General features: G+C 38.0%; 1 protein-coding gene across 10 annotated transcripts in view; it reads right to left on the bottom strand.

Annotated features, from left to right (window-relative positions):
• Positions 1–27,995, bottom strand: part of kif1b (kinesin family member 1B) — an 86,961-nt gene that overhangs the window by 29,143 nt on the left and 29,823 nt on the right. For 2 of the 10 annotated variants that reach the window (XM_088332011.1, XM_088332013.1), the window contains exons 5-28: positions 27,191–27,259; positions 25,774–25,952; positions 24,419–24,530; positions 23,463–23,540; positions 23,308–23,373; positions 23,134–23,151; positions 22,689–22,764; positions 21,829–21,907; positions 21,601–21,743; positions 19,232–19,443; positions 17,128–17,207; positions 16,844–16,919; positions 16,585–16,638; positions 15,705–15,767; positions 15,438–15,517; positions 14,897–15,003; positions 14,619–14,702; positions 14,374–14,554; positions 14,225–14,297; positions 5,896–6,001; positions 3,305–3,453; positions 2,030–2,208; positions 1,805–1,945; positions 63–314 (exon numbers count right to left, since the gene is read on the bottom strand). In XM_088332011.1, the coding sequence (XP_088188137.1) occupies positions 63–314; positions 1,805–1,945; positions 2,030–2,208; positions 3,305–3,453; positions 5,896–6,001; positions 14,225–14,297; positions 14,374–14,554; positions 14,619–14,702; positions 14,897–15,003; positions 15,438–15,517; positions 15,705–15,767; positions 16,585–16,638; positions 16,844–16,919; positions 17,128–17,207; positions 19,232–19,443; positions 21,601–21,743; positions 21,829–21,907; positions 22,689–22,764; positions 23,134–23,151; positions 23,308–23,373; positions 23,463–23,540; positions 24,419–24,530; positions 25,774–25,952; positions 27,191–27,259 (2,657 nt within the window). Of the gene's footprint in view, positions 1–62; positions 315–1,804; positions 1,946–2,029; positions 2,209–3,304; positions 3,454–5,895; positions 6,002–14,224; positions 14,298–14,373; positions 14,555–14,618; positions 14,703–14,896; positions 15,004–15,437; positions 15,518–15,704; positions 15,768–16,584; positions 16,639–16,843; positions 16,920–17,127; positions 17,208–19,231; positions 19,444–21,058; positions 21,101–21,600; positions 21,744–21,828; positions 21,908–22,688; positions 22,765–23,133; positions 23,152–23,307; positions 23,374–23,462; positions 23,541–24,418; positions 24,531–25,773; positions 25,953–27,190; positions 27,260–27,995 lie in introns of all 10 variants that reach the window. The other 8 variants (XM_088332015.1, XM_088332016.1, XM_088332020.1 and 5 more) reach the window with 7 other exon arrangements.

The following is a 27,995-nucleotide window of genomic DNA, read 5'->3' as shown; positions in this document are numbered from 1 at the left end:
TGGTTTTTGGGTGCACCTTATAGTCCGTAAAATACAGTATTAAAGCCCATCTGGTCACCAACCTTCCCACCAGGATGAACCAGGGGGAGCGGTCATAGAAGGGATCCTGGCCGTCGCTGAAGATATCCGAACCCTCCTCCGTGCCGGCGTCAGAGCTGGTGTCGTCTACGAAGGCTTCGTCGTCCATCAAATCCGACATTTCGCTCTGGCGCTCGTCTGCCAGTTCGGTTATCTCAGAGTCGGTGGTGGAGAAGGTGGGCGAGGGCGTTCGCTCGGCCAGGTGCTCATTTACGCAACCGTTGAAGATGGGCGAGCTGAGAGACCAGTTGGATCGAAACGTTGGCACCGAGCAAAACTCATGACATTGAAATTACATTACAGATGACCATTTGAATTTTGCACGAAGTAAAAAAAAAAAAAAGAATATTAAATGAGGTTGGTGGTCATCCCACCACATTAAAACATGTTTTGGAATACAATGGTACAAAAAGGATCAAAACAGGCAGGGGACAAAAACCACATAAGTGATGTAAAATGAAATGAAATCAAAAATTATGACTAGATGTGTCTGACAGATTATCAAATTACTGGCATAAGGCAAAGGTTTTAAGTCAGAATTTAATTTGTTCTAAAAAATATCAAACTATTGGTCAAAACACACTTGTAGCTGGTGATTATTTTCATAGAGTATACGACAAATTCAAGTGTTGAATTATACGTATACTCTATGAAGAAAGTCGGGAACCTATGGATCACGAGCCAGAAATTGATTTTTTCATGAGTACAACTGGCACTGGGATAAAATTGCCTTAATTTTCTCTGAGTCACTTCAATTTTAGGATATGCAAAGCCAATGAAACACTGAATAAAAAAGTTAGGTGTAATATACATATAAATATTTTATGGCTCTTTTGGTCAAAATGTTGCCAAGCCCTGCTCTATGACAACACAATAGGAATATTTAAAGACATGCCAGTATTTTGAATGATTTTATTAGTACAGTACTGCAATCCCCTGTTCACGCTTCTTCAGTGCATTGATGGTTGAAGAATATTTGGAATCCTAGGTTTCGGCAAAAGGCACTCTCATCGGGATGCATGCCACCCAGACCAGTCTAAAATAAAATGCTCGGTTGTGGTCGAGAGAGCAAATTTGTGTCATGCATGGCAGCTCTTTCCCCCCCGTTTTTTTCTTCTGAAATGAAAAACACCTGAGCGGCCGTAATCGACTATCGATGCGAGCGGGAGCCAGCAGAGCTTATGTTAAAAATGTGGCGGCTATTTCGCAGATTTTCGCATCTCCTTGGTGGTTTTGGTCCCCGTTAAACACGATAAACAAGGGATTACAGTATAATACAAGGTTCCACATGTGAAATACAAATTGTATCACATTTTGAAATGGTTGACATCTATTGGATGGTATACATAAACATGACAAAGGAAATTAAGAATAAAAAAAAAACATTTAAGGCCAAAACAAATAGCAACGTAAAAATAACAAAACACCACTGACATAAAATCCCCAAAAATGTTGGTGAAAAAAAATAAAATATGTATGGAAATAAATACAATGAGTTTCAGTGACAATACAAACAGAAACATTGAAATCACATTTGGGGAAACAAAAAACAAGAAAGGGACACCATCTCAAAAAAAAAAGAAGATGCATTTACAACAAAAGAATCACTGCCACGTGCAATGAAATATATGATCAAGGAAAATTTATGGCTTCAACGAAATAACAAAAAGAGGGAGCAATAAACATCGAAAGAATTACGTGTGTGTTCTCCTGACTTCAAACATACCTTCCCACAAGCTTAAACCAATGGAAGCGATCATAGAAGGGGTCATTTCCTGTCAAAGTTCCTTCGCCGCAGTCCTCCTGGTGTGTGGATGCCATTTCTCCTGCCCGGTCATACATCTCCCTCATCTGATCCAAACGATGCCTGTATAACAAGAATGTAATTCATGTATTCCTGTTCATAAGCGGAATTAACTGAATCTTCTTCACTGTGCGTGACGGTCTTTACTTAAGTTTCTCGAGGGACCAGTAATGTGTGGCTCCATTCTTAAGATCTTGGACCTCCACAGCCACGACTGTACGAGGGAAAGGCCTGGAGTCACGGTCTTTTTCCGGATCTGGTGATAAGAGCTCCGGGGGCAGAGGCGAGTAGAGGGTATCCGTCAATAACACAAACTGGAACTGAACCTAAAAGTTTGAAAGGGGAAAACACCAATCAAGAAAGTACTGAAAACTACTGAAAAGTGAAAAGGTTTGGGTGGCTGAAATATTTCTGCAAGTGCTTACACTGCTGGGTGTGATATGTTACAAAGGAACCAGATTACTTTTCTTGGTAACGAGTACTGTAAGGTGTTATTAATCGATTTGTGTAACTTAACTGTCATTACGACACTGAGCGTTACTTCACTACATTTTAAAGGCAGATCAAAAATCATAATGTCTTCTCTACCTCAACAGTTCCTCCTTTGCTCACAACACAACATTCAACACTCAATCCGCCAGCAACAAAACACCGACCCCTGGGCGTGTTTATATCCATCTACAAAATACAACTAACGTCAGTACGAGAATGCGTCATTTCTCCCTACTGAATCCACCCTACTGTATATACTCGAATCCCAGCCGTATTTACAACCATAAAAAAATATACAGAAATCAGGATGACAGTTGAAATGCGCATATTTGTGTATGGTAGGCAGAGCGTAGGGAGGGAACGTGGCTTATACAGGAACAAAATCAATGGGGCAAACATGAGCACAGATTTTTACAGTGAAAGAGTGCTATTTTTACAATACACCATGCCCGGAAAAAAAAGAAAACATCTTGTATTTTACACAGAAACGGAGAAGAAAATCTTCAGAGTGCTTTAAGACAAAATAGATAGAGTGTCTCGGATGTGTTTGTTTGCAAGCTCTCATGATTCAAAAACCAAGAAAAGTGAAGAGTTCACTGCTTTCAAAGGTTGTTGTACACATTTTCTCCTATTTTTTTATTAGGTGGCCAGTTATAAGCAGATTTTAAGGGTCGGCTTCAATGTAAGAACATACTGTAATTTGTAACTAAATATGGGTCAGTTAACACAATTACAGTTATTTCATTTAAAGAGTAACTAATCGCTTTTTTTTTTCTCAGTGACACACCCAAAATAAGTACTTATGGTATCATATAATCTACAAAACGATTGTCTTTTTTGAGACAATAGGCTTTTATGATACATAAATATTTACTTGACCGTAATACTTTTCAAAAGGAGCATGATAAGAATTCATGTCCTTTTCCTTACTTTCTTCTTTAGTTCCACGCTGATGGCATTGGCCTCCTTCAGGTAGACGGCATTCCCCCACAACTGGTCGCGTAGTGATGTGAATTGGTGGAACCTCCACTTCCTGAAGGCCCACTGAGCCAAGTTGTACTCATGTTGGGTCCATGGCACTGCAGGACACAGGGGAACTATGAATTCAATAACATGGGTGTCAGGAAGATGAGATTTTACTTTTTTTTTTTTTTCCCAATAGTCATGTCCCATAAAATGACATTGTACCTAAATTAACTCCTGCCAGGCTTCATTCCCTTTCCTCCACCCGTCCATTTTTTTATACACACCGCATGTCCTCATTAAGGTCCCGCATGCAAAACAGCCTTTCACAGCTGCAGTGGCTGAAGGGGAGGAGGGAAGGGAAGAGACTCCTACCCCATTGGTGGAAAAGTATGCTTAGGTGTATTTTTCCCTAATAAGCTATTTTAAGTTGTTTTAGTAAAATAAGAAAATGTGTATCTACACTGAGCAAAATTGGTGTTCGACCAAAAATGTCGAGAAATTCTTGCTTCGCTGTTCGGTCAAAAAAATCGGAGTTGGAACGCCGGTACGCTAGGGTGCGATGCTGAGCGGCGTACGGGTGTTTTAGCCCCTAATTATGCCTCAGAAGAAGGTCGGTGCAAGCAGGACAGGTGAAAAAAGACAAGTTGTTCGTATAACTATTGGCTTTGAGAAACACATAATAGCTAAATATGAAAGAGGTGTACGAATTTCCGATCTTGCTAGTGAATACAGCATGGCTAAATCTACTATCAGTACGATGGTAAAGAATAAGGAGGCTGTGAAATCAAGTGATGCGGCTACGGAAGTTAGCGCTATAAGCAAGCAACTGCCGCAAGTTTTGGAAGAGGTTAAAAAAGTTTTGATGATTTTTCTCTTCCCACCGTCCACCACAAAGGTAAGAAATCCTATTCATAATCCTTTTTTTATTTTTACATGTTCATGTTAGCGTAATCTTTTGAAGATTACGATAACGCGAACGTACGATTAGCCTGGGTTAGCTTTGTTTACGTAAAACATTCAGGGTGTTGGAACGGAGCTCCCTTTCCAATGAAGCGCTAGCCACTTGTTGTGGAGACCCGGGTGCTAAATGACGTGTAAACGACCTGATTATTTTATTTTTACACGTTCATGTTAGCGTAATCTTTCGAACGGAAGATTACTCTAACGCGAACGTACTATTAGCCTGGGTTAGCTTCATGTTTACGTTCATGGTAAACATTCAGGGTGTTGGAATGGATTAAAACGATTTTACATTACTTTTAATGGGAATAACGATTTTGGTGATTGAACAAATCGGTTTTCGAACAGGGTTCTGGAACGGATTATGGTCGAGAACCGAGGTTCCACTGTATATTGATTGGCTCATTAAGTATTTTTTTTTATATTAATAAAATATATTTCTCTAGATAACCCAAAGTATATTCTTTACTTAATATGAGACACCTGCAAAGGAGATCACATAGAATGCCAGTTCGTTGTTTTGACTATTATGAACAGTTTACATCATGGTCCCTTTTAGCCAATAGCATTTCTGTTCTTTGATAACCACACCCTATAGGGCAGATCTACTTTTGTGAACTAGGTAAGTGTTTCCCAACCTTTTTGGAGCCAAGGCATATTTTATTTCATTTAAAAAAATGGAGGCACACCGTCTATCGAAAGTGTTTAATAACTAATTCCTGGCACCAGATATTAAAGCTAAAATAATCATGTGTGAATTGACGGTATACAGTTTTCCTACCATTTGTGGTCACGGTGGCTCAGGAGGTAATATGGGCAGTTTGTTTTGGTATATTTTTGCTTTAAATTTTTTATTTTATTATATTTTCAACCTCTTTTTCAAGTTTAGCTTACATATTTTTCTTGCTTTTCGAGAAAATCGAGATGCGCTCAAATTGAGCAAATCTGTCGGCAAAACAACTTTTACCATGTTCGATTAATATTTTTAAACAAAAATTCAACAAAATTATGTGCAAGATTTAACTTTGGTTGATATATTTTATTTTTTGTTTGCTGAGCAATCTACAACAGGTTTATCAAACCAAAAAATGTATTAAATGTACTGTACTCATGAGCATATTAGTATAGAAAAAAAATAAAAATCTCTGCTGCCACCCACTATTAATGAATGTGTTACCTGCCTGATCACTGCAAGAGAGCAACAATTCGTACAAAGATTGGGCAATTTCTTGCAGCACACTGGTTGAAAAACACTGAGCTAGGAATTGTAATATAAAGAAAGGGCTCAGGGCAGGGGCTTCAGAACACGTTGGAATTTATTTTGGGGTATGTAGTTAGTTTATAACATTAATACATTATGTAGTGACATTTCTTTCAATGCAACTGTAGCGTTTGAATACATTTAGAGTTATTTTACATTAAAGAGTAGTTATATTTATTATAGAAACCAATTACATTTAGTTACATTTATAAGTTACACCGGGCCCTCTGGGAAGAGTCCTTACGCTGATGTGGCCTCTTGGGGAAAAGTCCTTTAGTTTGACACCCCTGAACTAGTTTAATGCCATTAACCAAAATGGGAAAGGAACACAAACCTTCTTCTTCCTCTTCATCCTCTAGTTCTTCCTCATCGGGCGTTTCGGCAACCAGAGATCGAGTCTCAACCTGTTTTTGAAGTTCTTGTAGTTTGCTCTCGTAGACCTGGACAGGCAAACACACAATTGGATAAGCCACAACACCAGTGCAGGTCAAATAAAGCAGGGACAGCTACATGGCGTTTTATCATTCATGATTGCTTTTTAATCACTTAGGTATAAGGGAAACAATGTCTGGTGACGGAGACGAGAGGTAGAAGCAAAAATCAGCTGTAATCCAAAGAGGGGCGCTGTCATTCTCTCTTTGTGGTGGTCGTCGTCATGAGTTCAACACCGCCTCCGTTCCCGTTGACCTCATCGTCTTTGTTCAGTGTCGAGAGTAGACAATGCAGCCTTTTCTTTTGTATTTCAACTCCGCCCTGCTGACATTCGACCAACAAATCACATATTCTGGCACAGTCCAACTCCTACTGAATAACTTACTCGCCATAGATGCAATCTCTGCCTTGATAAAACAGCAGTGGTGTATTCGACCAAGTGTGGTGTGCCTTCTATGATTTACAAATAATAAATTTGGTCACTGCAACAATTTAGAATTATAGAATCATTACGGATTTAAAAATGTCAAAATCAGTAGAAAGGCCCTAATAACTACAAAGAACATTGCAATTTAGCCTATCATTTTACATTTTCCTTCACTTCCGAGTATTTCATGTCAAACAATATGGTGACTAGTGGGAAAAATGGTGGAATTAACCAACGTTATTTCCAGACTATAAGGCGCACACAAAATGGACCAGAATTTAAAAGTGTGCCTTATGATCCAGTGTGCCTTTTATGCAGACAAAGTTAGAAATGTGTTACCATATTTGTGCATTTATTAATCAGTTGATAAATTTCATCACTAACCAGAATTTCATAAGAAGGGTGGGACACGCATCGAACCAGATAACAACAGTACCAGGCCGCTAGGGACATGGGTAATCACATTTGCATAACTTTGAATGCAATTGGAATCGAACCCGGATCATAGCAGAGAGAGCACCAGATCCTATCCACTGTCCCACTAGGTGTCCAAATGCAACATGAAAAGGCATTAGGTATTATTTCATTATCACACGAGTCACAGTACCAGATATTCTATAGTAGAAAGTCTGTTGTTTCCATTTTTTTCAGCTCAAACTAAGCATTTAAAGTTACAAATAATTTGAACACATGGGGCCATGCGCTTATATCTTTTAGGATGACAGAATTATTTTCCAGAATGTCATTTTCTTGATTTAGTTCAGAACGACCGGATTACTTCCAACAATGCCTTTTATTTAGTTCAGAATCTAATGCGCTTCGTAAAGACTAAGAGTCGGCTTTACCACAGACCGTTTTAATGTCTGACAATATTCTCATGGCCTGGCCCAATGTTAAAATCAAAAATTTGGTACTGTGACTAAAAATAGTGTGATGATGAGGTAAGACCAGATGCCCTTTCATGTGTCATCTGTATCCCTAGTAGTCTAGTGGATAAGATAAAGCTCATTCCACGCAGAGATCTTGGTTTGATTCACATGGCATCCAATGTTATGCAATTGTGATTTGTGATATATTCAATTTGATCAATCAATACTCAAACCGCCCCATAGTCAGGTGTCCTTTATAAATGGAAAAAAAAACTCACAAAAGACTATTTGTGAAAGGTGGGCCTGATAATCCGGTGCGCCATAAATGCGAAGAAATCAGAGATTAAGGTTACACTTTATGGCGAAGAAGGTGGTCGCCATTAAAAAAAAATTGACGCAATGCACGCTCTTTATCAACGCTTTAATTTCTGACAGTTCAACATTGAAGCCAACAAAATTCCACTCTATTACCCCCATTACTCACCTTTTCTTAAATCTGCATAGTTTTTTTTTTATTATGTTGATCGTAAAACACTGTATTGTATGATGATTGCCCAAAATCACATTGAAGGCTGCCTGTGACAATAACCTTACTAATACAAATTACAAATCAAAGACATTGTAATTTGACAATTTTGTTACATAACGTGTAGCGTACTTCCCATGTGTGTGTATGGAGCTTTTCAATTTATTACAGTAATAAATCTTCTGGCAACGGTAATTTCAATACAGTAATTTCTATAAAACCAGTGAGAAACAAAATGTCAACAGTACATTGTCTCAATATATTTGAACACAGATTTGCGCATGATTATCACGAGGCACTTTGATTATACAAATTCAAACAGCAAATGTACGTAATACATGTAGTTACATTTTTTTAAAGGTACACTTACTCCTGGATTTAGTGTGTTGTGCTTTCCAGCTTACTTTCCAGACATATGCACCAACATTATAAAAGTCATTTCTTGTTATAAATGTATGGATTATTTAAATTGTTACATGTAAAGGATTCATGTAAAAGTCCAAATATTGACTACATGTTGCATAGGCTATTCAGATTTCAATATAGAGTAATGGATATGAAACAAAAGATCATATAAAACAAATAGTCAAAGTCTCCCATAAAGCAGTGTGTATGGTTTTTCATGATTGGTTGAATACTGTACAGCCTTAATATTTGACGATTTGAGGTATGAAGGCATGGCTAGGCGGACTTGCTGCGAATAAAACTGGCACTAGTTAAAACAGTAGTGTAGTTATCGAGAAAAGATTCTAGATGGGTTTCATGCTGTCTGATCAACACGTGTTAAAAGTGTTCAACAGTCCTTCTTCCAGCATTATGAGGCAAGCCGTTACAAACCATGATGATAGAAATTAAATCAAGCACCAGGCTAAGGCTATAGAGTGATAGCTAAGTAATATTACAGCTATTAAAAAAAATGTAAATCAAACGAGAAAACGATAAGGCAACATTTCTAATTTTATAGGCAGCTTTACAGTATAATAGTGCATTAAACTAATCCAAAAATCAACCAAACAAAACGAAAAAAAAAGACGATTGATGAAGTGTCACATCTATTTGAGAAATATGCAGTACGCATGGCATAGGTATTGCATATTATACAGCATAATATACTGTAACATATCAATGATACAATTGCATGTATGTAATTACGTAGACTTTTGGGTAAACCAACAAGTCTTTTTATGTTTAATTGTGATCTGTAATGTTTTTGCCTGCTGTTAATGTTTCCTTTCAATTTCTAAACTGCTGTCTCTCTGCCGCCTTTCAGGTTGGGTGCAGACATTTGCCTGCGAATACGGGGAGGTGCCTGAAAGATTGGCTGGTTAATATGCTCAGGCTGATGGTACTGCTGGTAGTTACTAAAGCTGCCATCGATAAACATTGGGCTGTTATAGTTGCTTGGCTGTTGGATGTGAGTTTGGGGATACCAAGGCTGGTTGTGATAATGCCGTGGCTGGTAGAACGCTTGCGTGTGCCTGCGGTTGGCTTCAGGCTGCTGCAGGTGCTCTGCGGAACCAGAAGCCCGCTGGCGGTGGTTGAAAGAGTTGCTCCGCCCTCGTTCATGGGGCTGTGGATGGTAGTTGTTCCAATAGTTATGTCTCTGACCCTGGTTCGGTCCATGTTCAGCGTTTTTGTTACGGCGTTGGGCTGATGGACTCGACAATGGGGGAGTGACTGCTATGACGGAAGCAGCAAGTTTTTCCTGAGATCGTACATCAGCTTCCTGGCTCTCAACATCTTCTTCTTCAACGGCTTCCTTTGGCACTTTCAGCTCGATGACCTTTTGATCTGTAATGATGATATGGGTGCCAGGGCTCCATGAGTTCCGGTGTTTTGGGTTACTTCTGAATGGGAACCTTAGTTTTCGATCTTCAGGAGGTATAAATCGGTGAGGTCCAGCATGCCGGCGGAGCTGCTTAGCAATTTCTTGTTGTTGGAGACTTTTTAGGCGTAGCTGCTCTTGCCGATTCCAACGTGCTTGGCCTCGTTTTAGAGTGGAGTCATCTCCTGTGCTGAGACCTGCTTGGGAGTGCCCATTCGCCGCATCAGATATTTGAGGTGCAAGCGGTTGGGGGCTCGGGGACCTCACTGTGCTAGAAGCATAGTCTGTACTTGTGGGAGTTTCCTGGCCCTCTGGCGTGATAAGTGGGAGAACCTTTTCCATATTCACCATTTTATTCCTGAGAGCACGAATCTCCTCGTCCTTCATGTTGTTCTGCTTTTTGACCTCATGCAATATGTCCTCGAGCTTATCGATGTGCACCTTAAGCTCATCCATGACAACCCCGCCTGCGCGAGTCCCATTGGTGATGACATCCTCAATGCGCTCATCGCCAACCCCTACGGTGTCCCAAACGTCCCGGGCCACCGCTCTCCACGAGTCCCGCTCATTGGGGTCCTTCTTGCTGTAGCTGGCGCAAAGTTCCTTCATCTTCACAATGGCCAGCGCTTCGATTTCCTGACGCGTGTGACGGAAATCATTGAGCGCGACCTCATAGCAGATTTCTTTGACTGCCTGGATCTTCAAGTCCGAAATGGTCACCCACTTGGAGTCCTTGGTGATGCGCCGCCGCTGAGGGATCTGGTACATTTTCACGGGTTCTCTTCGCTTACCGCTGCTGGGTAATCCGCACTTTCTCACAATGGTTTGAAGCTTGCTCGGAGGCAGTTTTTCCCTCAGGGATGTGATCAGTCTCCAGCTCTCCTCGCAAGACCTCTTATCTGAGTCATCCCCACTATCAGAGTCGCCATCCTTGAAAGAACAACAGAGGAAACAAACCACATGGCCCAACCCCCAAAGAAGGAGAAATTACAATGGGAAACAAAAGAAAAGATGAAGGATGCTTTCAAAAAAAAGATGAATACAAATGTATGAATATGCAACATGGGAACTTCACAAAGTCATATTTGAACTCAGGAGAGAAAACAGCTGAAGGATGAGATGTAAATGTTATACATACATCATAACTTACCAGATGTATGTCAACTAGCACCAAATCAATCACAGAGCAAAATAAAAGTGTATTAATATTTTTTTTAAAAACTGTGGCTTTCATTGACTCTTTTTTTTATTATTAATGTTTTGTTTTGTTTTGACATGATGAAATGTTGATGGATCTGTGTACAGAATATATTGCCAAGCAATTACCAGTATTGCTCCCAAAGTTGCATATTGATATTAAAAGCAAAAATTGATTATATGTCTGTCATGATGAGCAAATGAATCTCAGCAGAGGACAGAAGCTGCCGATTAGAGCTGATTCATATTGTTCTGTCTTCATAATTGGGTTCCACACATGCCGTGCATGCACCTTTTTGGATTTGGAAGCTCTCTCCGTTCCGTCCACAGGATTTGAGTGTCTTAGTATTAGCTGATAGTTAGAAGAGCGTGTTCTTGCAGTTGATCAGAAAGCCAGAAAACAGAGGACAGGCTGTCGTGAAGGTAGGTGTTAATCCACTACAAGAAAGGTTAGTTGGAAAAGAAATGCAGTTTCTCATTTTGGTAGACAAAATAAACATTACAGATCACAACCAGTAGGTTTTATACATTATGTCATCCTGATTTTATGACTTGTTGAGTTGTATGTTTTGTTAAGTTTACAGTAAACGGTCTGTTGCTTAAAGTGTGGACCTTAACACCTGCTACTGTAGGTTGCTGCTGTAGGTTTGACATCATTCTTACTCAGCTGTGAGAGGTAATAAAGTTGTTAGATGTACCTTCATTGTGCTAAGACTGGCGACACATTCCGAAAATCACAAAGTTGTTCAAAGACGTCAATGAGAAACCACATTGTCACACACAAAGTTACTGCAATCATGTTTGCTATCACAATGCAGAGTACATATCATCAACTGCATTGAAGAAAAAAAAATAGCAAGACATTTTGAACAGTAAAAGAAAAATGCCAACTAACCCATTAAACCAACTCAACAACTTAGTCCACAGCCATGAGAATAAACGAAGAATACATGCAATTACAAGAACCAAGCAAAAGCAGCCTCGATTTATAGTATTATATTCTTACAGTCATGTTTTATTTTTGTTTTTTTAAATCGACTGTTGACACATTAAAGAGTGGAAATGGATATAATGCCTATTTGAGTAGCGCATAGTTAAATGTTTGGTGGAATGTTTGGAATTGTAAAAAGTTTCTGGACACAAGTAAGACAAATGCAGTCGCCACCAGTGCAACAACCATTGGAGGTTATGAAGAGAAAGAGAAATTACCGTATTTTCCAATCTGTGATGTGCACCTAAAATCCCCAATTTGACCAGAAATGTTTAACTGTGCCTTATAAAGAAGGGCACCTTATATACCGCAGAATAGGATTGGAAATGCACATAGCAATTGTGGGTATGAGTTACCATCAATGTTCCCTCTAATTTTCCACGGGTCTGAGCGTTCACACAAAGTCGGTGAGCAACGCTTGAAACAACAGTGAGCAACCATAATCCCAAGTGTGGCAAGATAATTAATTATCAAACATGTCCAAAAGTTGACATCAAGTTACATTTTGCTGAGTTTCCGGCAATGCAAAATTATTTTTCTCTTTTGAATGAATTGACTCATGTACTATTGCAAAGGTTGTACGGCCTACAAATGTCGTTTGTTCTTACAATTCTTTCACAATATATCCATTTGTTTTTATTTCCTGATATATTTTGTCGCATAATATTAACATTTTTGGGGGCTTATTTAGTCTGTTGTAAGATACAGAACTGTACTTAATCACATTTTTTAGTGGAAGTACAATGTTGGCAACAAGATTCCATTGATATAATTGGAAACTATTTGAATGCAACACAAACTTTTTCTTCTTTTTTCTGTGTTTTTTTTCAAAAAAAAATTCTGATTCCCTTAAAAAAAATCTCATTGTGTTTCTTTTTTCCGAGCTGTTACGTTTTTCTTTTTGTTCTCTATTTACTTATTTCCTACATTTCTTTCTTTTCTTTTTTTCTGGCTTTTTTCTAAATTTTTCCTTTTTTCTCAGCTTTTCACTACTTTTTCATTTTGGTATTTTTTTCTTTTTTGTTCTATTCCCCCCTTCCTTTAAGTCATTTTGTGCATAATTTTACATAATATTTGGTCATGTTGGGAAACAAAACGACCTGAAGAGCAGTTTAGGACTCGAAAGACCCGGTTCCCTTTAGTGAGCCGAGCCGAAGAAGCCGGTTCTCGACAAACTCCACTAACTTTACTCAACTTCGTTCTACTTCGACTCGACTTCAAAATACCGCATTTAGGACACAACGTCAGGGGAACTCGTGTATTTTTACCTTCATAAACTGTAACTTTGACTTAAGTCGCTTCTTAATTAGTAATTTTGAGCCCTCATTTTTGTGCGCTGGCTAGATTTTCTTGTGCGCTGAGAATGTGCGAGCAGTGCGCACGCACACAGCTTAGAGGGAACACTGGTTACCATACAGGGTTTTACGGTATACTACCGTATTTAAATAATAATTATGAAATGATTGAGCAATCGATATACATTGCTAACCTAGATTGCAAAATATTGGAAATCGAACCAGAGTCGTGGAGTTGAGAGCCCCGACACTTTACCGCTTGACCACCAGTGGTGAAAACGCACTAGATGTTATCGCACCATTTTTACTCATGGTGCCATGGTAATGTGCATAATGCATTGTGATAGGTCAAAAAGTCATATCATGTTTTGTGATTTTGGTCAGCAACACTTATCAATAGATGTAATATATACCGTAAATGTATAAAGAGCCCAACGGTTATAGTCGAATACACTCGATAGCTCTTACTGAAGTCTCGATTTCATGCCCCCTTATATTTTGGAGTGCCTTATGAAATGAATAATATATGACAAAATACCAATTTTGGGGGTTGCCCTTTATAATCTGGTGCACCTCATACTGCGGAAAATCCTGTTCATTAGTATCTTCTCTGGCTTGAAACCTTGTATACGAGACAGTTAACAGTTAATCCACCCTTAATGGATACAAAACATTTGGTAAAATGCCCATCCCTGGTCAGTACGTGCTGCTTTGCAAGATTCAAGGCACTATAGAACATAGAAGACAAAAGGGTTTTTTGGAAGTGGAGAAAGCTTCACAAATTATTGAAATCCTTCAGTTGCGACAGAAAAAGCAAGTTAAAAGGACATAATTTGCTTCAAAACGATGTTTCCATGCAAGATTAAACGTGCACTGGTGTTCATCCGCACACATAGCTTAGTGTAAAAATTAGTACTTGGCAATTTCAACAAAACTCAGAACCTAAATAAATATGTTTTCGACATCACTCATTAACCTTTAGCGTATAATAGAACACAAAAAGCATCCTACACACGCTAGTAACTAGCAATAAATGCATACAAACAAACCAGTTTTCAAAGCTATCAAACTCGGTGGAGGTTTGTAGGAACACTAACTCACCAGTCTCTGCTGTTCAAGAAGTTGGTCTGCTTCTTCCTTCTCCTTTTTGTAAAGGATTTCCATCTCAGTGAGCCTGTCCAAAAACATTTTCAGTAATGAGAAATAGATAATACCACAAGTAAATGATTTACTTCAATTCAATTCACAACCTTTTCTCCATTTCCTGCTTCATGTCAATGCCCTGTTTTTCAAGCAGCTCTCTCTGAGCAAAAGTCCAGTCCACTGGCTCTACAGGGGTTTCTGCCGATGGCGTTTTCTCCCTTTCTGCCCTGGCTTGCTCAGGGTGGTTGAAGCGGAACACGTGGTTCTTTCCCATAATGATACGATTTCCTACAAATAAGAAGTGATTGGTTTAGTAAAAACTTTTTTAATTGGCCCATTTAAATAGACATACCAGAACGCAGCTGGATTGAGTCCTCAACACGCTTTCCATTAACATAAGTCTCAGATCCTTCACAGGGTACGAGCATGACAATGACTGTGGTAAAGAAAAAAAAAGTAATGTCGATAGGCATTTTCTCAGACTAAAAATCATGAATATGCTTCAATTAGAACTACATAATACGGTGTTTACTTTGCATCCAATTTGAAGTCTTTGAAATCTTTGAATTATTATTAAGTAAAATTATATGAATCAAACAAACATTTCAGTACAGTGAGTGGGGGTTTTACCATCTCCATGGGCATTCCTCTCACTGCGGAAAATACAGTGCTCCTCCTTGATATGAGCACCGCTTAAAACAATATCCTGGCGTCTTTCTGCATCAGCCTGTCCCACCCTGAAAATACAGGCTGAATGTATTTACTTGCATTTTAAAGACAAATATTGATGTGCTTCTCCAACCATCAATTAAAAAAATTTAACATATGTTATTTCACTCAGATATAATAAATGTATTGTTCTAATGTGGCTCGTTAGTTTTGGATTTTTTCAGTTGATGATACAGAAGATAAAGACAAAGTACATCCCTTTGGGAAACACTTTTGTTGCAAGAGTTCTGCAGTTAAAGTGCAGAAACACACGCATGAATCAATGGTACATTAGCACTAGAAAATGCCAAAAACGTAATTAACTGGATAACAACCAAGAGTAAGTATAAATTGGTCAATGTATGCAAGCAGTGAAAATTGACTGTATATCGTGTCTGCCCTTTATCCTAGACTTAGAAACTATTTGAAAGGGTTAATTTCAAAGTCCCTCCGTAAAGTTCACCTTGTAATTCCGTCTTTAATGTAGTAGAGTAGACACTCGGACATGAGAGGATCCTCGTTCAGGTTAACCAGGTGAGGAGTCTGCAAAAAAGTAAAAGAACAAAATAGGTAGAATGTTATATTGTGGTGTATAAAACAAAGTGTAAATGAGTTAGACTTAGATGGGTATGGTTTTCTATCAAATATTGCTTAAATAATCTAGTCCAAACACGTTTGCCGACTAAACAATCTGTGCAAGTGCAAAACAGTTCCCTGTAGAATGACCAACCTTTTTAGGGGAGAAGACCCCATTAAAGTCTGTATAGAGATCACAAGGCTTCTCATTGAAATGCTAATTGGCAGAGCAGAAGTAAATGAGAAAGGGAAAAGGTTACGTATAAAAAGACAGGAAAAAAATACGTAACTTCAAAAGTTTAGTCTCAAACTACTTTTATAAAAAGCAAGGAAGAGTTAAGTCACTCAGGACAAGGGGCTTTTTTGCTACAGATTTCTAGTGAAACTCTGTTGTACCCTCATGAATTAGAGGCGGTCAGTTTTTTGCTTGAAAATAGCTCTGCAGGAAACAGTAAAAATCCATTGAGACTGACCACATCAAGTACAAAGCAGTAAAATTGTTCACAATCAGAGCACTGGTATAGGGACACATTTGATTTGACAACACATATTTTGGGAGAGACAAAAATAACAACTTAAAAACAAACAACAGCAATTGCAAAGATTGCAGAGCATAGTATTGTATGCACACCTTCACTGTAAGTTGATGTAAGTTATGGGTCATAATATTTTTGTTAAGTTTCTAGTAGGCAAAGATTCCAAGCGAGCACAATGCTGAATTTTACCTTGTGACTAGCCCCGTCTGACCATGTGCGTGCGTCATAGCCTCCAGATTGTTTCAATTGAAATGCCTATTTATAGCTTTAGACCCATGTGAATATAAGTACAACAGAGTTGGAAAATGGGGTTGTATACTAGTCTATTTGAATGTTCATCTCTAGAGTAACAAGAGCAAATATAGGAACAACATACTGGTGTATACATATATATTATTTCAAATCTATAATCTAGGGCACCCAGAAAGAGGGCAGGGCAGCAATCTACAAAGGGAATTATTAGGAATTTTTGCCTTTTTACAGCCTGAATAGACAAACCTCCTTAGTAGAAAAACAATTAAACTGTTCATCAAATGGACTTTCATGAGTGAGCTGAGTATAAGGAAGAAAGCAAATCGTCAAGCATAAATACAAAAACAAAACAATAAATAGGACAAAGACAACTTAACAGTGGTTATCAAAGAGCACATTATGTAAAAAAATGAATAAACAAAAGTGGATGGAGCGAATCCCAATAAAACTTTAAGCCACAATCCAAACACAGTATCTATAAATGTGAATGATCTGACTGACCCACCTTTTTTGGTGAGAACACCCCCAAAGTGCCTCCATCTTCACGGATCGCAACACCCATTTCTGCAAGTAACGCCTCTCTGTAAAGAAGGTAGAGCTGGTTGGTTCTGTACGCCCACACTATGGCGAATATAACATACCCTGCAATCAAATTATTTTGTATCTACTTGGCAATATAATGAAAAATAAACATGTGCATTATTCTGAAAGTAATAGCAACAAATATGTTGCAGGTATCAGCGTGTTTTAGTTAATCCATTAATAATAAGATGTGTACTGGATAGTAACCTCTCCATGCGGATTGCCTCGGTCTTTCGCAGCTTCTCTTCCCAGGTTTCATTGAGCTCAGCAATAATCTTTTCAGATTCCTAAAAAACATAAAGGGTTTAATGATGTACCGAAGTGTGTTAAAAACCACCTGAAAACACAAAGAAAAAGCCTTGTACAGTCATCTTAGTTTATCTTCAATACCTTATGTCATTTCAATTATATCCTCTGTATGAGTTATTTGGAATGACAGATCATAAATATGCCCCATCTTTGATAACACACTCAATGAGCTAATGTGGGATTACTTTGGTGCTATTTTTGTCCACTTTCCTTCATATGTGCGTATGACTGACGTCATTTAAAGACAGAGAGGGTGCTGTGGTTGTCATGGCAACTGCAGTTAACTGCTTGGACTGTCTTTTGAACACTCATGTGTGTAGTGTTGGAGTGGGGAGAAATGACTGATGTTTTGAAATTACATAACATTAACATTGAATTCCCCATGTACGTACTTAAAATGACCTAATTACTATTGTTAGGTTAAACCCATAAATATGCTAAGATTTATATTTATATTTTTTTTTAAAGTGTCTAATTTTAATGTAAAAATGCCCTGCAACTTGCTGGCAACCAGTTCAGAGTGTCCCCTGCCCGCTGCCCAAAGATGGCTGGGATCGGCTCCAGGACCCCCGTGACCCTACTGAGGATAAGTGGTGCAGATAATGGATGGATGAATAATGTAAAAATTTATTACATTTTCTCGCATTCAGGGGCATGATACAACCACTAGGCCACGGATTGGTACCTAGCTGTGTTCTATTTAGCACTGGGACACACAGAAAGAAAAGTTATTTTATACCTATTCATGATTTACCGACACTGGTAGATTTCAGACTGAACTTAACTGGGGTTCTGAAGTGGTACATTTAAAGAAAAATCACTGTGGTTCGCACGGGCGGCTATCTGTTGTGCAGTGCAACTTTCACACTGGAAACAAGGATAGATTAGAGCAGACCTGGGCACTCCGGTCCTGGAGGGCCATACGTCCTGCCAGATTTTGAAGTTTGCTCTTCTTTAACTCAGGTGATACAAATTATAACCTAGTTAGCAAGCTAGCAAGTGCTCGTTAACGATACTGGTGATTGGAATCACCTGTATTGGATCAGAGAAACCTCAAAAATCATGCAGAACATACGGCCCTCCAGGACCGGAGTGCCCAGGTCTGGATTAGAGGATGAGTGAATCAGACCAAAACTTTTGCGCATTTGACCACGGGGAAGTTTTTTTTATTGCACCTCCACTACACTAGGGGGCCGTGGCACTCTCGCTTGGGGCAGGGGCACGAGAAGTTTTCTTCCTTCTAGGGAGGGGACATGGCAGAAAACAAATGAAAAGCACTGGGGTAAGCATTTGGGAGAATGAATGAACGTGACTTTATGAGGACATCTATATGTTCCACATGACTACACAGTGGATTTACGCTCATTATTATTAATGTTATTGTTACAAATGTTATGATTATTATTATTATTATTATCTGATGAGTTTATGGTTTTTGATATTGGACAAAGGCTAAGAAGATTTCATAGGATGCAAGTTCATTATTTTGACTTTAACTGTCCACTGTTGTTGTTTTGACTATTCCATCATTGTTGCCATTGGCCGACGATGTTGCTGATTTTCGTTCTATGAAGATATTATAAAAATAGAGGGTTGGAGGAGGGCTTTATTACAGGATGGAATTCAATCATCTGAAGGCCCCTCTCCTGGTCTTCCTTGCAAGTTCAAAATCCATTGATGTCTTCTCCCCTTATTTAGAGTGGGTACTAAAGTTTAAACTTAACATAAACATTATTATTGTTTTAGTAAAAGTACGATCATGTTCAATGCCACCCTTGGGACAGGCTGTGAGAATATGGTCAGACACTTAACCGGTCTCATCATCTCATCTCATCTCATCTCATCAGCTGTACCGCTTATCCTTGGGCTGGAGCCCATCCCCAACAGTCTCTGGGCAGTGGGCAGGGGACACCCTGAACTGGTTGCCAGCCAATCGCAGGGCACTTAACCGGTCTGTGAAACCTAAAAAATTGCTGATGTAACCCAAAGAGGGCAATTTTACCTTGAGTCTTTCAATAGCTTCCTCCCCACCAGGAGTGGACATGATGCGTTCTTGGATGCTGGTGGCTGACTGCAGAGCCCCCTGGCTGCACAGTGAGCCAGAGGACGGAGAGGCTGTCAGGGAACCAATAGGGGCTGTGGAGAAATGGCCAGGGCGTTGATTCTCTGAAGCTATCAAGTATCTATTCTTATTGTTGTGAAAGTCTTTGAGGTCTGAGCCGACGCATTAGGGAAAAGAGAGATGACGACAACAGAGAGAAAAGTGGGCCAGGATGGGATAGGAGGGTAATAAAACAATAAATGAAAGGGATGAAATACATAATCGAGAGAGAAGAGGGAACGGAGACAGGGAAGGGAGGACAAAAGGAGGGAAGACCAATGAGAGACACGTATTGTACCAACGCATCAAGGTAAACACACATCTTAAGATTAGGTACAGAGAAGCAATTTTTTTCAGATGCAGCACATTAGTTCTTTAACTTCATTAACTTTTTGTAAAGTGACAGTAATATCTGCATGCATGTGAAAATCAGTATGTAGCCCTATTTGTCGCTGTAAACACTGCTATCTCTGTACTAATGTTAACATGGGCGCTGGGGAGGAATTGCATTGTCCAGAGGACAAAAAGCATTGGATAACATGCTAACAAAGTTCAGCCAGGAATGTATATTTCACATACATAGACAGACACACACAAACATTCCAAAAATATTGCTTGTCCCTCATCGTGAAACTCCACTAGCAGTCTAAATATTGAAAAAAAAAACTAAAAGAAAATCCCCTAACGGGTTTAAAGAAGACATTGAATCAAAATAAACAGATAAAATCTATTCTTACTGTATCTTTAAATGGTCTTAGTAACCATTTGAGCCAAACTGGATTTTTCTTTAACCTGTATTTTAATTTAAATACAATAAAATGAAACACTAGTAGAATGAAAAGGGTTTTAAGAGAAGATGTGCTAGGAACAAAGTATAGGGTGAACTATTGAAGCAACTACTCACATTAGGTTAGTGGAAACCAACCACGCTAAAACATTTTCTATTTAGTGCACCTTTTGGTTGGAAGCTCTGAACCTCAGTTTGACAACTGAGAAGTGGATTTCTATAGCTTTGAGCAGGGTCACCTGCAGTAGATGATTAGTAAGAAAGTAAATGAATACAAAAAGAAAGACAGCTGCTGAACAAGATGTGACAAGTAGTGAATTAGAGGATAACATGCACGTATTATTCTGATGCATAAAGGGAAACGCATGAAAAAAAATCTCAATGTTCACCTGGGGTTCAACATTAGTTCATTTAAATAACAAAAGGAGATCATAACCTGGTAGCATGCTAATCACAGCCAGACCAGCAAAGTATGGAAGTCTTGCATCTTTTTTTTAGGCTTATTTTTGCATTTCCATGCAAAGCTGGTAGCAGTTTTAAACAAGGCTGGGCGATATGGCAGCATAAATAAATCAGTTGTTCACATAATCCCCATCTGTGCAGCTAAAAAATATACCAAATTAATATTATTTAGTCATTTATAAATACTTAAGTAGATTGTGTATTCATTTATGGTCAAACAGAGTAATATTTCACAGATGCAATCAGCTGTCAAAAATGTCTTAAAATAGTTACCCTGTATTAAAAAAAAGTGTGTTTTTTGCTACAGTTCTGTATAACGGGAATGCTCACAAGGTTGAAAAAACGGTTTGAAGAATTAAAATATTTGTATATATCGCCCATCCCTAGTTCAATATAGCTCTTTCTTCACTTAAAAAAAAGCAATCTTAACTGAAAAGCAAACAGCAGAAACAGTGCATTGCATTTGGACATATACAAACATTTGATTCCACTTCCGAGGTAATCATCTCCCAGCGGATCAACTGATAAGCAGGAAAAGATGAAAGGGTCAGAGCCAAAAGCAAGTAGAATGGTACTAGAAGATGTTTTATACATTATTGACTGATCAGAATGATAATGAAAACGATGACGACATTAGGTCTGATTAAAACCAGTAAGGATAAGAAAAGAGTTTAGTTCAGTTTGCTCCTCTTACGCATTAGTATTAAGAACTCATGTAGATTTCTACTGATTCTCAAACATTAAGTCCGCAAACTCACATGAAAAACAGCGGTTGTGATTGTAACATTGTTAAATCATTGTTACGTGTTACAGGCAACTATTTGTCACAAAAGCAGAGGTGGAACTCGTTCAATGTATAAAGTACTTGAACAACCATCAAAAGAAATTATGTAGGAACATTTTCTTTATAAGAAGAACACTATCGTGTTTTTAGTTTGTGCGAAAACGAGAGAACCAAAACATCTGGAGTAAAAAGTTTAGTGAAGAGGGAAAAGGACTGTAATATTAATGTAAAACTTACTATCCAAGATGTCTCCGAGTCCTTGTGCACGTAGAAGTTCCTTGAGTCGAGCCACTTCATCCTTAAGGTCGCGCACCAGTTTATTGTTAGGATCCTCATTTATAACAGCATTGCATTTGATGTTCTTTGCTCGATCGGCATAGCTAAAAAAAAAAAATTGAAAAAACTAATTTCGCGCTTACAATCTGAAATTATGAATAACCAAAAGTGTCCGGATGGCAATTTTACCGCAGTGTGCTCAGGGTTTCATCATAATTAATATCAGCAGGACTTAAAGCAGCAACCATTGCAGTTCTGGAGTTTCCACCTATGAAAAACAGTAGGCGTAAACCTTGACATTTTTGAAAGACAAAAATGAATGAATTCACGTTTTTTCCCATACAAATACAAACAAAAGAAATTCATCCATGGTAAACACTGTAAATACCTTGTTTTAGGCTTAAATACCATAAAAACAGTAAAGTAACAATACCATTCTCTCCTCAACAAAATCCTTTTCTCGGTCTTCAGTCCACATATCATATGTCCAAAATTGTAGAATAATAATGTGCAATGAGTTCCATTGAAAAGGCTTTCCATTATTTAGTGCTTAGCCAACCAATAGCCAGTCACAGTGATCAAATGTTAAAAAAAAAATTGTGTAGAACTCAAACCGCATTGAACATGTTGAATCCGCAGAAAACGTTACCAGCTCTGATGCCACAGTGCTGATTTTCTAAATTAATCACACGCCACATACCAACGCTTCTAAACTCTCAGAACTCTGACAATGGATTCGTGGTTTGAGATTTTAGGACCAGGTGTTTTGACACTAAGCAGTACATTTGTCTCCTGTCTTTAGGTTCAACTGCACTGGCTTTTATTGATTCAGAAAACCTATCAGATAAAGCCCCTGAATGTACGTGAGCCCCCTTATTTCTTTGGCAGAGAAAGTAGTGCCATTTTCTTTATATTTCATTCAAACAGAAAAGTTTCAGCAATTTTGTCCACATGTGAATAAATTATGTACATTGTGTTGTTTACACTCTTGATAAACCGTCATTCCACAGCCAAGTGATATCAAATACATTTGTAATTAATATTCCTACCAAGATTTTCCCTTAACAGCCATGTCAAAACTGAGTCTCTGTACGGGATAAAGTCTGACTTCTTCTTTTTCTTGCTCTGAAATTAGAAAAAATAAATACATATCAAAAAACACGATTTTGCAAATGAAAGTAACAGTTTTGTGTAACAACACAGCAGGCACTTATAATTATAATCAATCATTATAGATTTTCGAATTATGTTAGAACATCAAAAAAGCCACATTAAACATGACAAAAGATTTGCTTTTACTGTCAAAGGAAACCACTTACATTATCTAACAATAAATGCACAACAAAAGTCATCAAAACAAGTTGTTAGAAAAGTGCTGTAAAATATTTTTTATAAAAAGCACAGAATGTCAGTCGTAAATGTAACAAAAGGCAGTCAATTTAGGTTATAAGAATCCATTTCTGGTTAGTGTTTCAGAGCTGCCAAAGGTTTTACCTTGCTGGTACAGTTATCCTGTGTAAGCAGGAATTACAAGGACAGGAGAAAAGACAAGGGCAGACATTACAGCATGCCAGAGGAAAGAAACAATTCTTTTCAAAGAAAGGATCGTTCTATTTATTTAAGACAAAGGGAAAATAATCGAAATATTAAAGCAAACAAAACACTCACTACTTCAGCCAGGGCAGAGATAACCTTTCCTAATGTGGTTAGGGACTTGTTGATGTTTGCACCCTCCTAAAAAAAACAATTATATTAGTCAAGGGAAACCAGTTAAGTCATTTATGCCTTAATTGAGATCTAAAAAAAAAAAAAAAGAGTCATACCTTCAACCTGGTGCCTTTGGCTCCAGTGGAATCTGCTCTTTCACTTCCTGCCAAGTCCACAAGACTAATTTTACTGACCTAAAAAAGAAAAAAAGAGTGGAAGCCAAGTATGAATCATCATTTGAAAGATATATCACTGAGTAACTTGATGATATTGGTACATGATACTACCATTTGACACCACTGACAGCCAATGAGAAACCCCCTTTTTCCATAACAATGCACCTTTCGTATTTTCAATGTAACTAATAAATAGTAACAGATAATAAGAAACAGAACTGAGCCAAAAAATCATAGAAGAGAACATCCTTAGTTTGTGTATGCCAGTGTTTTTCAACTAATTTGCATGCCTGTGCAGTTTAGCGCCTGTCAGAATAATCATGTAGTACTCTTCCATACCATATATGGCGGTAGCAGCTGGTAGCTAACTGCCTTGTGCTTGGAGACAAGCAAATTAGTGAGAGGAAGACTGAGTGTTGTGGAGGAAGAACTTTGTGTGTACGTCATCATTTTTTGCCTGGATATCAGCCCTGCGTTTATCCAAACAGGCCCAGGTTTCACAATGAGTGAGTGTAAATCTGAAAGATTATAAAATATTTTATTATTTCTGTTTATTTGATTCCTATTCAAGATCTATCCATTATCTGCACAGCTTATTCTCAATAGGGTCGGGAGGGTGCTGGAGCCCATCTCAGCTGTCCTCGGGCAGTAGGCAGGGGACACCCTAAACTGGTTGCCATCTTGCCCCTTATTCAAGATGTTATAACATAAAGCCATTCTTCAATGTTAGAAAACACTTATATGGTTGATAAAAGCTTTTTTCCCCACATTTCCAGCTGGTGGCGTACCGCAGGATTTTTTTTGATGAAAGAAATGTGCCTTGCCTCAAAAAAGGTTGAAAAACACTTGTGTGTGCTAAATCAGCCGAATAAGCAAAATTTGGAAGAAAGGCCTACTTTTTCCGTGGAAAGGTCCGTTTCACTGTCGTGTTTTCTCTGTGTGAAGACGATGGTGAAAACTGCATGCGACCTGCTGCTGGTCTCATTCATGTTGGTGGCCGCCACAGTTCTGTTTATGAAGAGATACAGTTGTTATTCTATTAGTCTAAAAGCTTTAAATATTATGAGGAGTTTGGAATAACTCAAACCACATCGCCCATATTTGAGTGACTTCAAAATGAGGGATTATTCAGCGTGGCAGAAATGGATAATACCATGAAAGCATCACACGAAAACACACAATACACGCTCTGAGATTATCCCTAGAACATGGCATGTAAAATCCGTATCTCCTCCTGTGACCGTAGGAAGATTAAAACAAGGTTCACTCCTTCATGTAGTAAATTGCACGGTGACAAATAGTCTTACCTCTTTCTACAGGCTTAATTCATTCCAGAATCGTGCTTGGAGCTCGAATTGCTTGTGTACCAAACACATTTTCCCGAAATGACATAAGACTAATTGTTCCGCTCCTGTCCTCCCAAAAGAATACAAGTGAACCTTATATAGCTGTGAAACATATCATCCTGATCACAAAAACACATTCAAATATAAAGTAATAAGATAAAAACTATGATATTAACAAGATTCTGCGGAGGAAGTCACGCAGATTGGATACCTGTGTACTAATACGTTTTCCCCATATTTTACAAGTCTTTTATCATTTCAAATTGTGTACACCGTATAACAATTCATATACAGGATAATGTTATTTAAAAAGACAGCGATCCGTCTTGCCTGTTTGCTCTAATACGGATCATCTCCATCACTGGTAGCAGATGACAACGTCATCGTAGATTGCTAATGTTGTCGTGGTGTTCTACTTAGTCCATCTTGTTGTGATTAAATAGGTGTAGCCTTTTGCTTGTAAGGTTTTATATCACCTAATAAGCAGCACTTGAAAACATTAATAAGGGGAGCAATTGGTGGGGATTAACAGGTATTGATGATATGCGGCGTTAAGCAGTCATGATCGGTGAGCGGTCTCTAGGAGTCTTTTGTAGTTGCCCCTGGGACTGCTCATGAACTGGATTTTACTTCATATAGTTAGGTAGGACTTTTGCCCCCCCAAAATTTTTTTTTAAAAAAAATTACAACTCGGACACTAAAATTCTCGTGTTTAGTGGTGCTTGTATGAAGAGCTAACACTGTATACATTTACACGCAATTGCAAGTGGCAAAATTAGCAGAGCATTTGTGTTGTAATGGGCATGATCTTCAGACAATACTTAAACAGATATAATCTCAACAGAGAACTACTTCCTGAATCTTTCCTTCAAAATAGCAGAATTCTGCTTATTTGGATCACAAACCTGGCCTTATTGCCGGCATCCATAAGGTCAGCAATGTCAGTATAGGAAGTAACTGCGAGCTTTGACAGATCCTCAACGTAAGGGCCCAAAAGAGGATGCTCTCTCACTCGCAGGTTCCCTTTGTTCTTGGGATTGAGCAAATCTCGAACCCTTTCACAGTAGATCTCCATGTAACTGACCTGAGGAAAGAAGCATATTGTCAGTTCTTTGTACGAAAAAAATAATTTATGTAGATCATGGAAAACGAAGCATCTAAAGTCAATATTCCAATTTTTTTTCTCAAAAATATTCTAGAAAGGAAAACAATCCATTGACTAACAAATTAGTCATGAGTGTAATAGTTTTAGAGAGCATTCAAAACAGGAGTCTCAAACTCAATTGACTTGGGGCCGCTATAACTAGTGACAGGTGAGTGTTGGGCCAAATTTAGGTTTTCCACAAAAAAAGCTCTGATTAAAAACTTTCCACTGTTCTGAAATAGCTTTTTAAAATTTGCTACACAAAAAATAATGGAAAAAATAAAAGCATTAAAAATTAATATGAAAAGTATCAAATCAATGAATTAGTAATTTTTCAGGGCTGCACTTACATGAAAGAGACAGCGTGTATTATTAGACAACAAAATGTCACTATATTGTTTAGTGAAACCAGTGGTAAAAAGCAAAATAAAGAACACAAACTACGGAGACTTAATAGGAGCAAACCGTACCTTTTTTTTTTTTTATATAATTTATTTTGTCTAGCCTTTCACAAAGTTTTTGGGTGTACTCTGAGCAGCAAGATGGTGGACAATCATGTCTGCTCCCCCTAGGTGAGCCTCATTGTTATGTATGATTTTTGCAAACAAATATTCTAAAAATATTTGCTTATTTTTTAAAAAAAAATTTTTTATTAAAATTATATTTTTCTGTCACTAGGACCCACTATCCAATACACACTGTTCCTTCAAACTTAATTATTAAGGTAAGGGCCTCTAACTATCATCTCACAGCCGTATTTGGCCCCCGGGCCGCGAGTTTGAGGCCCCTGATTCTAAAGATTAACTACCATTTTGAGATGTCCAAAATCAACACCGCAATTTTTGAGCGTCATACTAAAAAATGACAACCCTAAAATTTTTACAATATGTATTGTCCTCCCTCTGCTAATGGCCCAGGCAATATTTGGAAATTTTTTGTCATGCCAGAGCCAATAAAGTGGAGAGTGTCTGGAACGTCAAACAACAGTATCTCCATCTGCCAATTCAACAGAGTCCTTTTGATGCAAATGGACAATTGAATTCTCAATAGAAATGAAATGAGTATATAAATGTATTTTGGCATATTTGCTTTGAAAAAGACAGTGCTGGGAAATGTCAACATGAAAAGCCAACGTCATGAAATGAATGTGATAGATGCAAATGTAACTTGAGATTTACCTCCACTGAATATGAGAGCTCCTCTTTGTTGTTGTCCTCATTGATTTTCTCAAACAGATCTTCACACAGCTGAAATGGGGAAACCAGCATCCAAATATGTAGTAGGTTTTTGGCACATAAGAAAATACACTTGTATCACTGAAATCAGTTAAAGGACAAAACATTTGTCGTGCCACTGTCACTATGTACAGTGGTGCATGGGTCGGATATATATATATATATATATATATATATATATATTAGAGGACTGGCTCACTCTCGCCGCCATCAAAGACGCTATCTGCTATGGTGAAATTGTGAATGTGTTTGATTGCTGTTAAAAGTGTCAATAAAAATTGTTCAAACCTCATATTGTTAGAATATGATATAATGAAATTGTGAATGTGTTTAATTGCTGTTAAACGTGTCAATAAAATTGTTCAAACCAAAAAGATATTATGTATATGCATATATATATATATATATATATATATATATATATATATATATATATATATATATATATATATATATATATATACATATATATCACAGGAGAAAGAGATTGGCCACATAGCAATTGTGGAAGTAGCTGATTTGAGTTCAAATTGAGCCTGATCTTTTTGAGTGCAAAAATTGTATAAAAAAATCTGAACTGGAAGCACAATAAGGTCACTCCATACATATCAAAGGGCCAGTAGACTATGTTACATATATGTTTATGCTTTAAGTGTTAAAGCATGTTTCATAAAAGCAAATGTGCATAGCCAAGATGTAAGTTTTTTCCCTTCAGTTTCCCAATTTCAGTCCTTATATGCAACAGAGC

The sequence above is a fragment of the Urocampus carinirostris genome, chromosome 3, assembly GCF_059441175.1.
Source record: "Urocampus carinirostris isolate Australia breed hairy pipefish chromosome 3, RoL_Ucar_1.0, whole genome shotgun sequence".
In the NCBI taxonomy this organism is placed as follows: Eukaryota; Metazoa; Chordata; class Actinopteri; order Syngnathiformes; family Syngnathidae; genus Urocampus; species Urocampus carinirostris.
The sequence above is the reverse complement of the archived record's forward strand: the minus strand, read 5'-3'. Positions and strand labels throughout refer to the sequence as shown.